This window comes from Hyaena hyaena, unplaced genomic scaffold, assembly GCF_003009895.1.
Source record: "Hyaena hyaena isolate Hyena2069 unplaced genomic scaffold, ASM300989v1 scaffold_901, whole genome shotgun sequence".
Classification (NCBI taxonomy): domain Eukaryota; kingdom Metazoa; phylum Chordata; class Mammalia; order Carnivora; family Hyaenidae; genus Hyaena; species Hyaena hyaena.
The window spans coordinates 426,042-444,300 of NW_024081527.1; the positions used below are offsets into that span (position 1 = coordinate 426,042).

At 35.1% G+C, this 18,259-nt stretch overlaps 1 protein-coding gene across 1 annotated transcript in view; it reads left to right on the plus strand.

Annotated features, from left to right (window-relative positions):
* AGPS (alkylglycerone phosphate synthase) overlaps positions 1 to 18,259 on the plus strand; it is a 150,954-nt gene that overhangs the window by 26,532 nt on the left and 106,163 nt on the right. Inside the window, exon 2 of the mRNA XM_039220489.1 lies at positions 10,428 to 10,517. Coding sequence (XP_039076420.1) covers positions 10,428 to 10,517 — 90 coding nt within the window. The remainder of the gene's footprint in view (positions 1 to 10,427; positions 10,518 to 18,259) is intronic.

Genomic DNA, 18,259 nt, shown 5'->3' on the forward strand with positions numbered 1-18,259 from the left:
TAGAAAGAGAAGGACATTTCAGACAAGGGATATATATTGTATATTATTATATATGTATATTTGAAAAGACAGGCAGACATAAAAGGTCATGCTGTGTGCAAGGAATTGTGATAACTTTCAGTGTGGCTGGAAGAGTAGTTGTTAAGAAAGGTGAAAATTTAGTTTGGAGCCAGATAGTAAAGGACATTGTATGCTATGTTAAAGAATTGGAATTTCATCCACCCTGGAGAGCAGCACAACTTTATTTTTTTATGTGTTTTTATTTATTTTGAGACAGAGAGAGTGAGCACGAGTGGGGAAGGGTCAGAGAGAGAGGGAGACACAGAATCTAAAGCAGGCTCCAGGCTCTGAGCTGTCAGCACAGAGCCTGATGCAGGGCTTGAACTCATAAACCATGAGATCATGACGTAAGCTGAAGTCAGGCACTTAACCAACTGAGCCACCCAAGTGCCCCGAGAGCAGCACAACTTCAAGCAGATACTGTTAGATTTTTTTTTTTTTTTTACTTTTGGTGACACCATGGTATGTAGAAAATACTGTTTTGATGAAATGAAGCTTAATCCCTATGATTTGGCTTTCAAGATTCGCTGCTACTCTCCTTAATATTGAGAACAAGTTTCTAATAAATACCACCTTATGTGTTAGGGAGAAAAGGAAGAACCCAGAGAATGAAGAGAATTAGCAATTTCTTGTACTGCAGGGTGGACTGATTGTCAGTATCATGCACACCATTGTCACCATTGTGCTGCTTGGCATTTGCACCTCTTCTTGGTGGCTCTACTTGTTGTGTGGCCTTGGTGACAACATATATTTGAATTTGAATAGTCATAATTGTGCTAAAGACAAATTATTCGATAAACCATTGTCTTTTTAGTTTTGTAACCCTTTTAACGTGTATAAACTAGGAATATTTCCATAACAGATTGACTTTCCTAAAATTTGGATCAGAAGGTATTATCTCTATATAGCCTTCATTCCCCCTTACAGGATAATCCTTTGTAAAATTTGGGTACGCACATGTCTACCTCTGCTGTCTTGGAAACCGAATATCCATTTCCTGTTACCCTCTTTCCCCTGTCTTCCACATGCTGAGTGTTCTCACTTTGCTCTCTTGCTGCCCTGTTGTTTTGTCGCAGAACTCCACGCTGGTCCATCCTGACCTATAGTGCAGTGAATTTAAAGTTGTCCCCCTCTCCCTGCAGTTCCAGTCCCTTCTGATTCTCATAGAGTTTGGGTGAGAGTAACTTGATAAGCCATTTACATTAAGGCTCTGTATCTCTTTATGGCTATTCAACAGATGAGGCTTCTGTTGTCAACTTTACCTCATGCCTCAAGGCAGTGCTTACACAGTTATGGTCCGTGGATGGCCTGCATCACAGTTTTCTGGCCATTCTTGTTTAAAATGTTTAGATTCTGAGACCGCACTCTCAAAAGATTCTCATCATTGGCAAGGTCTAGAGTGACATCCAGAACTCTGCTTTTAAAATGAGTACTCAAGGTGATTTTTATATGCCCAAGATTTGTTAGGGAATCTCAGTTGTAACTGTGATTGGGCTTTGATTTTAATATATTTTTTCCTCTCCCTCCAAACTTCGTGGGGTTCATTTTTCCTGTGGCTTTACCAGAAGCAAAGGTAAAAATTCCAACTACTTGTCATTTAAAGGGCTGCTGCTTACTATTGTATTAAGTGAAAACAAACAAAGAAAAACCAAAGAACACTTGTTACAAGAATACTATGTATAGCAAGCACATATGGATTTTAGTCTTGGCTTTTTTAGGGTCTAGTCCAGTTTACTGGGTTGTACTCTGGAAGACAGCTGAAAAAGGGAACTCAGAAGGTTTGCTTCTGTTGTAAAATGGCATACAGACTTACAGAGACATTCATGTTTCATTGTTGTTTGCAGAAATGTAAGGCTGTACCAGAAATGGTCTTTGGTCACTTACAGATGGGTTAATTCAGTAAGCTTATGATACGATTCCTATTTCAGTTACTAGCAAGCAGGGAGGGAAGCAATAAAAGTGAATTGGCATTTTCCCAGCTGTGGTAGACAGTCTGGAATTCGCTGCCTAAATTGCCATATTGATTATATTACAAATGGACAGTGGAGGGAATAAAACATGAAATTCAAAGTAGCGATCAGGGAGCTCACATGGCCAAGGGAAGTGTATCCTTGTTTTCTGTCTTTTGCCAAGACAACTCCCTGATGCTAATTAGTACTGTTTTACTCATTACATAGACTAAGACATGAAGGTAAAAGACAGGATAGTTGTGTCTTTCTAGGCCTTTGGAATGGCAGGTACCAGGCTTTTGGGAGTACATGCCTGCCCTAGCACAAAATACTTGTAATTTCTTTTTCAAAGGGATTTTTCAAACAATAAAGAATTTCCACTTAGAATTTGGTTTGTGTGAAGAAAGATTGTGGGGTAAGGGAATTCATCCCAGGAGCCTCAGTGAGTAGAGAGCGCCAGATTATTCTGCCAAGAGATAAGTTTTGCCTTGCCTTATTTGCCCCAGACCTTCCTTCTTTCCGTGCTTCTTTGCTTCTTTGTGTCTCTGTCTATAAGATTCCTATCCATCCCCCCATACCTATACATTCCTTTTTCTCCCATTCATTGGTTCATAGCAAGTGTGATAGGATTTCAACCTTGGGGACACAAGTTTTGACTCTTGAATTCAGGTTTTGAAAAGTTTCTTCAAAGAAATAGTACTTTCTTGTGAACTCTAAGAGTTGACTGTAGCAAGTTAATTATATATTTGGTTTGCTGAATATTTGAAACTGATTCATTCTGAATGGAATTCTGTTATTTAAAAAAAATGTGTGAGGCTTGCTAAGAACTCCCAACAGTGGGTTTTATAATAAACCATCATGGAATAGCTATGTATATATGAAAGAAAGAATTGTTTTCTTGAAGAGAAACTGCACTGAGATTCAAGGGCTAAGCAGCATATTTGGTTCAAATCAGAATTGTGGCAATCATACTTTTTTAGTCCATGATATTTGCATAATAGTATGATACTATTAATAAAATGGTAATAAAGTAGCGTAACACTGTTTAATCAAAATACATACACAAAGTAACTGCATATTTTACAAAACACATACACATATATTTGAGAACATTTATGAATGCCCATGGAAGAGGGCAGATAGGATTAACAATCAGAGATGGAGGAAAATAAAAATAAGAGAGAGGCCTCATTTGTTCATAGACAAATGCCATGAACTAAAAAAAAAAAATAGTAGTATTTTATAGATCTTTTAACTGTTTTCTCCTTTTGTGTTCTCTGCTATTTAAAAAGCCTTTTCATGTTTCTGTATGTGTATCTATCTTCCTTACTGCTTTTAGTTGCTACATATTCTTTTTTTTTTTTTTTTTTTTTTTTTTTTTTTTTTTTTTTTTTGATAGAGAGAGACGGGGCATGAGTGAGGGAGGGACAGAGAGAGAGAGACAGAAGCAGAGAACCTGATGCAGAACTTGAATTTGCAAAGTGCGAGACCATGAGCTGAGCCGAAATCGGACGCTCAACCAACTGAGCCACCCAAGTGCCCCAATTGCTGCATATTCTTTTACAGGATTTCTTTAACACTTATCCATTCCTTTAGTGATGCCTATNTTTTTTTTTTTTTTTTTTTTTTTTTTTAGTGTTTATTTTTGAGAGAGAGAGAGACGGGGCATGAGTGAGGGAGGGACAGAGAGAGAGAGACAGAGACAGAGACAGAATCCGAAACAGGTTCCAGGCACTGACCTAGCTGTCAGCACAGAGGCTGACATGGGACTTGAGCTCACAAACCACAAGATCATGACCTGAGCTGAAGTTGGACACTCAACCAACTGAATCACCCAAGTGCCCCAATTGCTGCATATTCTTTTACAGGATTTCTTTAACACTTATCCATTCCTTTAGTGATGCCTATGGCTACTTTTACAAATAAATGCTCCAGAGAATATATCAAAGTTGTTCCCTTATGGAACTGTCTGTGAATTCCTCCCAAATATAAACCCAGGAGTTGTATAGATGGGTCATAGAAATGGCATTACCTATGAAAACTTAGCACATGATTGATACATGGAGTAGTGTATCAGTAATCCATTTGAATTTCTCTTCTTTATGTTCTTGCTAACAACGCTCTGCTATAAATCTTATATTTAATCCATTTTACACTATTATACTGGAAGAAACTAGAAAGTTGATTAATTTATCACGTGGAAGGGCCAAATTTTTATTATGGCAACTAGAGATTTAAAACTTATAATGAGGATGTGGAAGGAAGATTGAAATTTATGAAGCTTAAAAGTGTCACAGGATCATGTCTAGGTTTTTCAAGGAGAAGCTATACTATCTAGAGGGCAGGGATAATTATCTTGTTGAACTGTCCAGAAGCCTGATCTTGTCAGGGTCCCAGAGTCAATCATATTTAGGTGGTCTGACTTGTGTAAACTATCTTCATTTGTGACCAAAGTTAATTAGAATGCCAATAGACTAATTCATGGTGAAAAAACAAAATTCTCAAACCTCCTGGCCATTTCAGTTGGCCACATTTCCTGGTAGAAAATAAAGTATAGTCAGAAGAGTTGGCTTGGTAAGTTTTATATGTAGACAAAAGGAAATATTCTGTGATTCAGATGTTTGATAGTATCAAGCTGTCAAAGCTTGATGACATCTGTTTTCTAAGTCAAATGTTTTAACAGTCCTGGAGTCATGAGATTTGTAGTGGTGTTAAGTGTGGTGTAAGTGATAATAATTTATCTATGTCTTTTTTTATTTTTTAAAATTTATTTCTTTATTTATTCTTTATCTCTTCCAGGAGAGACAGAGGGAGGAGGTGGAAAAGAGAGAGAGAGAGAGAAAGAGAGAGAGAGAGAGAAAGAGAGAGAGAGAGAGAGAGAGAGAGAGAGAATCCCAAGCAGGCTGCACACTCTAAATGTGGAGCCCATTGTGGGGCTTGAACTCATGAAACCGTGAGATCATGGCCTGTGACAAAATCAAAGGTTAATTGTCTGAGCCACCCAGGTTCCCCCTTCCATGTCTTTAAATTTTTTTTTCCTATTCTTTTTTGTAAATGGGATTTCTCTTATAGTATACATAAATTATTATACTTAACTACTTAGATTAACAAAAGAGAATTAGTTGCACTGTTAGATTGAGGCAGTAAGCATTATAAATGGTTTTACATAGTTTTGCTATTGAGTTTTTAGAAATAATTTTGTAGGACTTGTAGAATAGACACAATATTTAAATTTATTTTAAAACATGTACATTTTATTCTTTTTTCTTTTTTCTTTTTTTTTAAATTTTTAATGTTTTTTATTTATTTCTGAGAGAGAGAGAGAGACAGTGCGAACAGGGGAGGGTCAGAGAGAGAGAGAGACAGAATCTGAAATAGGCTCCAGGCTCTGAGCTGGCTGTCAGCAGAGAGCCTGACGCGGGGCTCGAACCCTCGAGCAGTGAGATCATGACCTGAGCTGAAGTTGGACGCCCAACCAACTGAGCCACCCAGGCCCCCCATTATTTTTTTCTTAAATAGTTTATTGTCAAGTTGATTTCCATATAACACCCAGTGCTCATCCCCACAAGTGCCCTCCTCCATGCCCATCACCCTCCTTCCCCTCTCCCCCACCCCTTTCAGCCTTCAGTTCTCAGCATTCAAGAATCTCTCATGGTTTGCTTCCCTTCCTCTCTCCCACTGTTTTTCCCCTTCTCCTCCCCCTTGGTCCTCCATTAAGTTCCTCCTAATCCTCCCATACATGCAAACATATGGTAGCTGTCCTTCTCTGCCTGACTTATTTCACTCAGCATAACACCCTCAAGGTCCATCCATGTTGCTACAAATGGCCAGATTTCATTCTTTCTCATTGTCAAAACATGTACAGTTTAAATTAAATTTAGAATTAGACAGTGTTTCATAGTTTTTTTTTCCTCATTAGGCCTTTATATTTCTTATGGTAACTTAGCTTCAATATTTTTTTTAATAAAATAAATTAGTAGGATTATTATTTATAGGAATTTTTTTGTAAAAGATATTTTCAGGGATATATTTGTTGATCAAATCTTCATATCTCAACTCTTTTTTTACTTCACTTTCATGATTTCCTTTTCGGTTATCTTGGTCCTAAGGTAATTAAGCACACAACCTGATAATATTTTTAATTAGTACAAAAAATTCTGAAAGATTTTAAAAAATTTAACTTATACATATTGTACTACATATAAGATTAATTTGAATTTATCTGATGCTGAGCATGGATTGTGAGAAATCCAGCATTGAGGCTTAAGGTTCATACTTTAGTTTTTATTTCCTAAAAGCTCTGAGATTTTATTTTATCAACCTTCAGTTTTTATTTTCTAAAAGCTCATTGTTTAAATTGGAAATGATAGATACAAATTTGATTTTCATGGGAACTAAGTAGTGAAGTATCTTTTATTAGAATTTTGATTATTAGAATTAGTGGAAAAATTTTTTAGTTATCACTTAGCTGAGTTTTTTATTGCTGAGCCAAAATAAAATTAGGTTAAAGCATGTTTTCCTTTTCCATATTTTCTAATGAAAAATAAGAAATAGTAGTTGTAGAAACTATGCATTTATATCAGGACGCTTGAAATTTATTGGTATTAGAGGAGTAATAATCTATATATAGAGACTTAAAAGTGAACGTCTCCCAATTTAAGAAAAGATCTCTGGTTTTCATAATAATAATGCTAAATCTAAATACTTCAGTTAAAAATTATACAGATAACAGCACTGGGAAAAGCAAACTACTGAATATATATATCATGGGAGAATACTGCCACCTTGTGTATACGTGATGCTACATTATGTCTCCATTTTCTTTTGTTATGCAGGTTAATACAAAGTGCTTCTTCAGCGTTTGGTACAGTGGTCAGATATGTAAATGTGTAAAACATTTGTTTTATTTTTTTCATATAAAATCGATCCAACTTATCTTTTTTCTTGGCAGGATGTAGGGTCTTGTGTTTTGAAGACATTTGGTGTAGTTAGCTCTAAAAATTGGAAAGTCTGAGGGATTGGTCTGGTTAATTGATCTTTGGGGTCAGTAGAAAATGGAATCTTTTTATTTGAATCTTATGGAATGTTGATCATTCTTTGATCATTCCTCGTTTTAGCGCTTGCCATACTTAGGGATCATTGTTTTGAATGCCAGAATTCATTATACTTTATACATAAAGGAAGTAAGGACACTGGGGTTCCTGACATAAGCATAATCCTTGATTTTTAAATGTTTCTCTTAAGGTCAGGTGCAGAAGAATGACTATAATAGTAATGTGTAATAGTGCTTTGAAAAATATTAATGTCAAGGAAAAAGGGTTCCTTTAAATCATTTTGGTTACTTGAGGACATGACTTGGTGGGTTTTGGATATTTCCTCTCTAAAGAGGAAGAATCACAAGACTGGGGGTTCACTTTCTGAAGCTTACAACTAGCATTGCTGTGTAATCACGAGGGCTTCTCTGGGCACACGTTTCTTATCTGAAAAATGAGCAGTTGAACTGCGTGATTTCTAAGAATTTTTTTAGTTTTAGAATTCTGAGATTGTGTAGTTTTACTTTTAAAGTGTTAATGCCATAATGTCCTTCAAGTTACTCATTGTATTTTCTGTATAAGAAGTTATTTTGAAAGTTTAATGTAATCACATAGTTGTGTTTAACTGTCATCGAATATATTAGTAATTTGAAGGGATGCCTGTGTACAAAAGTTTAAAACCAGAAGCCTGGGAAGTTCGCCTTCTTTTTTATTTAATACATGGGGTACTTGAAGATATCAGAAGATTGATTTAGGGTAACCTAGATTTTAAATATATACTATTTTAAGAAACATAACACTGTTTTAGGGGTGTGGAGGGCTACAAATAGTTTCCAAATGCCTACATTACAACTTCTGGGAAGGCTCCAAAAGTTGGTATAAATATGGTAAATCCATATCATAGGCAGAATTTTCTAACTGAGATGAAAAGAGAAAAAGGTAGCTTTAGTCTATGGTTGGAAACTTGGGACTTCTTTAGGATATTACCCAAATGAAAATTTAAGGCCATTGATTCTTCAGAATGTAAATCTTTTCATTTTTGAGTGCACAGCAGCAGATATTTCCTGCTTCCCTTGATTCATTTTTCTTGTGCAGTGCTAAGAGTGAACATATGTAATCAGGTTTCGCTTTTTACTTTGAGGCCATATGGGAATAATTTTTTAAAATTCTAAACATAATTTTAAGGAAAAGGATTCTCATTGTTAAGTTATGTAAACAATGCCAAATTCAACATCTGTACTGAAATAATTTCTCATTGCCTGCTGATTGTAATACCAAAACAAAAGGACTATATTGTGGTTTTTCTGCATTTATTTTGTGTAGCACCGAAGTATTGTTTTATAGAGTACAAACTTTATGACAAATGTTTAAATTCACTAATACAATGCATTTCACAAATAAAAATTTATGCACATTTTATAAACACTAAAGTAAAGATGTTAATTAAAATGTACATATACATCATCCTTCCCATGTAAATTATTATGGAAATATAATAAAATATTAAGTAAATTATACTTCATAAAAGTGAAGAGACTTATGAAAAAAGTAAAGCAGATGATATCCTATTCAGTTTTTAGAAAATATAATCTAAAGAAAATGAGTATGTTAGTGGTGATATCAGCAATGAGTTTTTTCTGTAGAGATTTTTCCAAAGCTCTCTTCCAGAACCTCCCTCTACAATGAGGTAGAAATGTAAAATTAGGAGAAAATATTGGGCAATAGTTCATAACAGGCTCATCTACAAATCCAGTCTCTGGATGGATACTCTTGAGAATATTTTTGAATAGTTTGTTTTTATATAGAGATTATAGTTTTTATTGATAGCAAACTTTAGTTTTAAAGAGGTCATGCCTGATCTTTTTCTTAATTTTATGTGTAGATGGAGACCAATTAGTGACCTTCTCTTGGTTCAGTTGTGTTATGTTAGTGTTCTACTTGTTTGAAAAGCCTTTGAATTGGATGAAGAATTATGATTGTAATAAGAAATTTGCTTGTCAGTTGTAATTTTCTTCTTCCTTGGGAATTATGGAAAATTAAAATGCTCTCTAATGAGTAAATCTTTGTTTATTTTGACATTTAAAAAAAACCTGAGATATAATTGACCTGTAATTAATTTCAGATATACGACATAATGACTCAAAATTTGTATATATTGTGAAATGATCCCCACAGTAAGTCTTGTTAACATCCATCACCACACATATTTACAGATTGTTTTTTCTTATGGTGTATTTGGAAATTTTATTTTTTAATTAAAAATATTTTTTTAAATGTTTATTTCTGAGAGAGAGAGAGACACACAGACAGAGACAGAGCATGAGCAGGGGAGGGGCAGAGAGAGAGGGAGACAAAATCTAAAGCAGACTCCAAGCTCTGAGCTGTCAGCACAGAGCCCCAGGAGGGAGATGAACCCACGAACCATGAGATCATGGCCTGAGCTGAAGTTGGACGCTTAACTGACTGAACCACCCAGGCATCCCTATTTTGAAATTTTAATGCAGCAAATCATTTTCCATGTAGAGAAGAGTTTTCTTTTCTTCATCATAGACTGCATAATTGAATTTGCAAGATTTGTTATCAGTTTATTTCAATAGCCCGGATATACTATGGCACCATGCTAAAACACAGCATTAATAGTAAGTGCTGACAGTACTTTATTGTGATTCCTTATTGTGTTCTGCACAGTTCAGACCTTATGTAATATTCAGAATTGAATGAATCATTGATTTTGATGAAAATGATTTTTAAGACAGTGAAATTTAAAATGCCATATTGTTTTGGAATACTAAAAACTGGTATAGTCATTAACTGTTATGTTAATATGTGGATCAAGGTAGAGATTGGTAGTTACATGGAAGTTGAAGGATTTAGAATGTTTATAAATGCATCTCTCAGATTTTTTTTTATCTGTCTACTACTAGTAGTGTCATTACTAGTGAACTTAGTCTGTAAATTGATCTTTTCATGATAACAGATTAATAATTGTGAGTTTTCTAATATATACAAAAATTTGCTTCCTATTCAAGTGAGTTTTACTTTAATTGCAGAAGTTTTTAGGCTGGCCTATTATGTAAACTAATAACATGTACAACATGAAGCATATTTGTACTCTAATTATATTTTTCTTCCTTGTTCCTTCTTATTCTTTTGAATTCATTAAATTTAGTTGTTGTCCTTTGTGAAGGAGGTGCTGCTTATCAGAATGATTCTGTATCTAGAAATATTAATACATAGACATTTTGATGCATATTCTTAAACTGATATACTGTTAGTGGGATGAAGTCTTTTAAATGATTGTAGAAGTTAATATCAATGATATACTGTTCAGTTTTGAGATGTTTAACATAGGTCTAATTTATGTATTTTTTTAAATTATTATTAGGCAAGAAGTTATGAAATGGAATGGATGGGGATATAATGATTCCAAGTTCTTCTTCAATAAGAAAGGCCAAGTTGAGTTGACTGGGAAAAGGTAACTGGTTTGTTTATTCTTTTGTTCCTTTTTTTTCTCTTTCTTTCTATAAAAAATTTTAAACATAAATAACAAATGTATGTTATGTTAAATAATAGACATACATAGGGTAATATTAATGACTCCTCCCTCAATTTAAAGTTATCAATATTTTGGGGTGCCTGGGTGGCTCTGTCGGTAAACCATCTTACTTCAGCTTAGGTCAGATCTCATGGTTCATGGGTTTGAGCTCTGTGTTGGGCTCTGTGCTGATAGCTGAGAGCTTGGAGCCTGCTTCAGATTCTGTGTCTCCCTCTCTCTCTGTCCCTCCCTTGCTTGTACTCTCCCTCTCAAAAATAAATAAATATTAAAAAATAAAAAGTAAATAAAGTTATCAAATTTTGACATAATTGCTCCTTTTTTGGGTAGTATTTTTAATTTTGTTGTATCACTTCTAAATATTTACATAGGTCTTTAAAAATGTAAGGGTCTAATATTAGCTAATCATAATATTATTATCATACTCCCCAAAATAAGATAAATTTTGTAATATCTGATTAACCAGTCTACATTTCCGCCGATATCTTAAAAATGCCATTTTATAGGTAGGTAGTTTGAATCAGGATCCAAAAAGGACCATCCTACCATCCACCCTCCATGCCACTAACTTGTTCAAAGTAACTCCCTGCTTAAGACTGGGAATTTAGGGGCACTTGGATGGCTCATTCAGTTAAGTATCTGACTCTTGGTTTCAGCTCAGGCCATGATCTTTCAGTTTTGTGAGTTCAAGCCTTGTGTCAGGCTCTGCACTGGCAGCATGGAGCCTGCTTGGGATTCTCTCTCTCCCTCTCTCTTTGCCCCTCCCCCACTTGCACTGTCTCTGTCTCTCTCAAAATAAATAAATAAACTTAAAAAAATTTTTCTAAAGAGACTGGGAATTTACTTTTGGGTATGGGTTGAGTAATTTTAGGTCTTTGTTAATATAAATAGTATTTTTAAAATTAATTTTCTGAGACACATTAGGGAAGAAGTGGCGAAGAAAGAACAATCATTTGTGTGATAACTTTCACATTCCTGAAATGTTTTTGGGGATGTGTTGATAAGAATTCTAAAGAATATTTGTATTGTTACTGTTCCAGATGCAGACAGAATTGTAAAGTAAGTTCTTAGCAGATTTTAAGAACCAATCCTGCCAAAGTTGGTGTTTTGGGTTTGTCTGTTGAAATCATTTTGGAAGGACAGTGAGTACAAGCACATAAGATTTGAATCCTGGCTCTATAGATTAAAAATTGACAGTAGGTAAAAAAAAATTGGATTAGATTTATTTTGAATCTGTTCCAGAATTATGTTTTGACTTAAAATCTATTGGGGATTAATATGCTTAGGTTAATATTTTTAAAACTTACATGGTATGTCAATATACTGAAATATCAGTGAAAAAAGTTTTATTCCTTTGGAGAAATTCTTTTCCTTTGCAACATAATCATTCCAATTTTCTGACTTGAATATACTTTGTAACTGAAACAAAACCTCAGGAGTAGTAATTAAGAACTAATTATAATGAAGGTGTGAAATGTACATTTGATACTTGCTTTTTAATAGGAAAAATAAATCTCTGTATTCTTAGTCTCATCTTTAAATTCAACTGGGAAGCATATTGGTGGAGGCTTAGTTAAGAAATTGTATAATTCAGGTAGAAGGAATTTCTGGTTAAAATTAAATTTACCAGTGAGCATTCTAAATGTTGAGTGTTTCACGTTTTAAATAGAATAATGTCTAATACAGTAGAAACTTATCAGCATAGAAGCTGGCTTCTAAATCTTCTGAAGGGAAATCTTCTGAACTTAGAAAATCAACTTCCTCTCCTCTCACATATGTCCTCATTTCTTCCTTTCTTTGGACCTTGAAACTATGGCATCTTTATTTTATGGGAGGAGGCAAATAGTCACTTGTGCACAGTGCCATTGAAAGTGTTACAATTGAAAGCGTTACACACTGACTTCTGTAGAGTACTGTAGGCTATTTAGTGGTTTGTGTTAGGGGTGTGTGTGTGTGAGTCTGTGAGTGTGAAATGAATGATTAGTCACAGAAAATATCACAAGTAATTGCATTTTAGTAGTGCCATGGGTTCAGAATCTGGTTCTTATTTCTGGTGTTGTGGCACTTGATTTGTCCAGTTTTCACAGAGAGGATCAGGTTGTAGAGGTCTAACATACATGCCACACTCGTGATATACTCCTTAAAAAACATTAGAACCCTGGTGTATTTATGGTTAGATTACTCCTTTTTCAGTGTATAGAGCACTTGTTAATGCCCTTTCTGATATTAAGATATATAGAATACAAAATTTGTAATTCAGATATTGTTTAGAGAGCATAGATTAAGAACAAAGGAGATTCAGTGGTCTTTTTTTTTTTTTTTTTTTTTTTTAATTTATTTCTAGGAGAGAGAGAGACCGCGTGAGCAGGGGAGGGTCAGAGAGAGAGGGAGACACAGACTCTGAAAAAGGCTCCAGGCTCTGAGCTGGCAGTCAGCACAGAGCCCGATGCGGGGCTCGAACCCATGAACCGCGAGATCATGACCTAAGCGAAAGTCAGACGCTTAACCGACTAAGCCCCCCAGGTGCCCTGGCGATTCAGTGGTCTTAAGAGAGATTTTTATCCACGTTGTAATAGAACCAGAGAATTTTATTTGTTTGGCTTCAGACTTTGGAAGATTGCTGCTGCTGCCATTGTAACCAGAATGAGTTCCTTAAAGGTCTCATTTCTTTGTATTAACTCCTGAGTCAGGTCCAGTGGGAGAAAGGGGAATAGAATGGGGTGCTATCCGACTGGCAGAGATTACAAGGGATACCAGTAAAGTAGATGTCAGGTACATTTGCTTTAGTGGAAGGTGGCCTTTGCTCCTCACTAAGACTCATCCAGAGAGTAGTTCTCCAAATACAGAAATGGAATTTAAATGCTCTAGGATTAAATATATACTACATAAACTATCTGATAAGTAAAACCAATAATTAAATGATATTCAGTTCCCATTTTAGTGCTGCCAGAAGTACTGTTATCACAGAGGATAATAAACTGGGTTGAATTGGATCATAGTTTTCTGCAAGTCCAGTCTAGTTTCCTAGGGATAATAGTTGAATTAGTAGATTTCTCTGATTTTTATCAGAAAACATTTATAAACATTCTTTAAGATAATAATAGCTATTACTTAATTGAATGCCTACTGAATTACCTTAAAAGAACCCTAAGATAGGTAGTGGTATTTTTTAAAAAATAATTAAGGGATTATTTAAATAATATTAAAAAATAGCTTATATGAGGTCACCTGCTCAGTGGAAAATTGGGAGTGAAACTCAAGTGTTTTTAAGCTTTATTCTTATGCTGTTTCTATTGTATTGTGCTTCTGCAGATAACCATACTCATCCATTGTATTGATCTTATTTTCTCTCCAGACTCTGGGAGCACTTTATAGTAGCCTTCTCTACCGCTATGCACAAGTGCAGTAAAACTAGTCATCTTGTAAAAAATTGCCCTGTGGCAAAAAGTCCTGTTGTTCCAGTGAAAGGCACAGGGCAGACGCAAAAGAAGGTTATGATATTCTTCAAAGAGAAAATGGAATTTGTGACTATAAAGGATGAGTTATAAGAAAATACTGATTTGAACGGACTAAAAACAGACTCTTTGCTCTCTATAACTGCGTAGAAAATATGGGTAAAATACCAAGAAAGAAATAAAACAGAGCTGGGGAAAAAGAATTCTTAGGTGCCAGAAACCAAGAGTGAGTTTTAATGAAAATTTATGGGGGTTCCCTTATTTCTGATCCAATGATATTGAAAAGGAATGCTCGCTTTGGCATCACATATACTAATTGGAATGATATTGAAAAGGAAGGACCTTTTTATAAGCAAATGTGGTTGATTGTATATAGTTTGGGGAGGGTAACATTGACATTTCAAACCAAGCCAAAGAAGCAATTATTATAAGCTGTTCTAGATCTTCAGGAAAAATCAGAAGATATTCCTGAATACAGTCTTATCTTTTGAATGTATTTGTAATTTGTCAGTTTATAAATCCTTAGGGTTTTTTTTTTTTTTTTTAAGTTTATGTATTTATATTGTGTGTGTGAGGGGGGAAGTCAGAGAGAAAGGGAGAGAGAGGGAATCCCAAGCAGGCTCTCAGTTCAGAACCCCATGCAGGGCTTGGACTCACGAACCATGAGGTCATGACCTGAGCCAAAATCAGGAGCCTGAGGCTTAACTGACTGAGCCACCCAGGCACCCCTAAATCCTTAGATTTATAATCTTACTATTCTTACTCCTTCTAGACATAGATGAATTGAGTCCTCATGGGTTTAAGCAGCAGAAGGCAATACTTCAGAGCTAATGCTGTAGATTTCTACAAACTAAAATTTTTGAAAAGTGTTATTTTTCTTGGACTTTAAAGGTATTATACATTAATTGATGCTTATAAAGCACAAGTTAGTGTTTAAATGGAGAGAATTTGTTTGGGTTAGTTGTACTTTATACTTTCAGTGGTTTTGAAGTTTTATCTGATTATAAAGGACTTTTAAATTGCTTAGCAATTGTGGAACTCATTCTGGGGTAGAGAGTTGTGTATAACTAATATTTTGCTGCCTTTGTGCACTGCCACAGAGTGAGAGTACTTGATCTTTTGTCACAGTAATCCTGATGTGTACATCATTCTTGGATATTTATGTTAACAGAATTTTCTTTCCACACAGCTGTTTCTTTAGTCTTAAAAGCTTCTCCTGGTTCTATGTATCATCTACAGTATAGTTCAGTTTTGTCCTGAGCAAAGGTGGTGAGTTGATCTCACGTTATACTTTACAAGAATCATTTCTTTTTAACTTTTTTAATGTTTACTTATTTTTGAAAGAGAGAGAGACAGAACGTGAGCAGGGAGGGTCAGGGAGAGAGGGAGACCCAGAATCTGAAGCAGGCTCCAGGCTACGAGCTGTTGGCATGGAGCCCGACCTGGGGCTTGAACCCATGATCTGTGAGATCATGACCTGAGCTGAAGTTGGATGGTTAACCTACTGAGCCACCCAGGCGCCCCAACAAGAACCTTTTCTTTAGGTTTTCAAACTAATTTTCAACCATGAGTAAAGATCCATTTAAGAGACCCCCTGTTTCGGGGCACCTGGTGGCTCAGTCGGTTAAGCGCCCGACTTCGGCTCAGGTCATGATCTTGCAGTTTGTGGGTTTGAGCCCCATATCAGGTTCTGTGCTGACAGCTCAGAGCCTGGAGCCTGTTTCAGATTCTGTGTCTCCCTCTCTCTCTGCCCCTCCCCAGTTCGTGCTCTGTCTCTCTTTGTCTCAAAAATAAATAAACATTAAAAAAAAAAAGAGTCCCCCCATTTCAATAATTGGTATAGGCACCTGGCTTTCCTCTTATCACATTTCTGTCAAAACTTTCATGGTTTCTTTGCCCATATATTCATCCTGTCAATTGTCTTTATAGCTTTAACTAAACTAGATTGTAAGTTTCTTAAGAACTAAAGTTATAATATTAATTCTGTGTGCCCTGCAATGCTCAGTACAGTCTTATATGAGTGTTACAGGCTTGTTTATAGTTCTGGATATAAATCAAAATTATTTTACTGTAATAATCAAGTTATTCCATAGCAGTTCATTTAGATACTTCTAATTCCTTTAACTTTTCTTATAATTTTTCTTTTCAGTCCATTTACTTCTTTGATTTCAAACTTTTAATTTTTACCTCATGATCTTTTGTGAGATTTTTGGAGCCCCTGGCAGTATGCTATGCTTACGATTTTGAAGTCAGGCTTCCTTTACTGTTTTTCAAATCCTGGGCATTAGATGCAAGAAAAAATACAGTCAAAAAATTTACATTCTGACATGGATCTCTTGTACATTTTGTGCTGGAATTGTAATTAATGGAGCAAAATCTTAAATAGACTATTCTGTCATACAAAATGCTTCTTCAAAGTCTGAAATACTGTGCTTCAGATGTAGAAGTATGTTGTACTTATCTTAGTGGTAGAATGTAGTTTTAAATTTTGCACACAACAGTAGCACCAACACCAGTAATTCAAGTATCTTGAAGGTGCTCACCTTGTTATTTTATGGGTAATGTTATTTGTGAATTAAGGGATTCACAAAGGTCTGATTCTGTCATGAATATCAAGGGTCTAATAACTTTTATGGGGACTCAAATTAGTGGTACATTTAAGGTATAAAGATCCAGCATTAAAACCTAATAGTTAACAAATTGGTCTTTTTGTAGGACATAAGTAACATATAGTGGCATATCTATTGTAACAAGCTTTCCAGAATTTGTACTGTTACCTCGGCTGAAATGAAGAAAATTTTATATGCTGTATGACTATCTTTAGTTGTTTTAGCTATGAGCCCTATACTTTCTAACATTCCAATTTCTTTAGATTTATGAAAAACATATTATAGTACTTCAAACATACCAGTTCAGTTTGATTTTTAGCACTTGTAATTTTTTTTAACATAAAAAGAAAGTTACCTAATTAAAACATATGTGTTCTTTATGTTTTTTTCCTTTCCACTGTCATTTTTGTTTTGTTAATGTTTATGTAAAGACTGATTTTAACCCCTCTTACACTGTTGGTGGGAATGCAAAGCTGTACAGCTACTTTGGAAAACAGTGTGGAGATTCCTCAGAAAGTTAAAGATTGAAATGCCATACGACCCAGCAATTGTACTACTAGGTATTTATCTAAAGAATACAGAAATACTGATTAGAAGGGAGCACATGCACTCCAAATTTTAGGACAGCACTAAAATAACATCCAAATTATGGAAAGAGCCCAAATGTCCATTGATTAATGAATGGGTAAAGATGTGGTGCGTGTATGTATATACACATACACATACACACAATGGAATATTACTCCGCTATCAAAAAGAATGATATCTTGCCATTTGCAATGATGTGGATGGAACGAGAGTGTATTATGGTAAGCAAAATAAGTCAGAGCAAAATAATACCATATGATTTCATTCCTATGTAAAATTTTTTAAAAAACCAGATGAATATAGAGAAAGGGAAGGAAAAATAAAATGAGATAAAAACAGAGAAAGGGGTACCTGGTGGGTCACTAGATTGAGTGTCCATCATTTGATTCATCATGATCATTGGGTTGTGGGGTCAAGCCCTGTGTCAGGCTCTTTGCTGACCATGGAGGCTACTTGGGATTCTCTCTCTTCCTCTGCCCCTCACCCCCACTTATGTGCTCTCTCTCTTAAAAAAAAAAAGTAAAATCATAGAGAAAGGCAAACCATAAGAGACTATTAACTATAGAGAACAAACTGAGGGTTGCTGGACGGGAGGCGGTGAGGGGGTGAGCTAAATGGGTGATGGGCAGTAGGAGGGTGCCTGTGATGAGCACTGGGTGTTATATGTAAGTGAATCACTAAATTCTACTCCTGAAATGAATACAATGCCATGTGTTAACTAACTTGAATTTAAATAAAACCTGGGAAAGAAACAAAAATAATTAAAAAAGAAAGACTGATTTGAGAATTTTAGATAGGATTGTTGTTGTATAACATTAAGTTAACATAAAGCGTGATATACACCCAGCCCATGTAGTGTAACTTAAAATTACTTGGGCAAAATGCATGCTTTTTGTCACTTCCATTTAAACATTCTTTTGGATGGGGCCTAATACCAGTTCTTTTAATATTGAATTCTGCATTATTATAAACATATATTTAATTTTGGTACAGAGTTTATATATTGCCTACT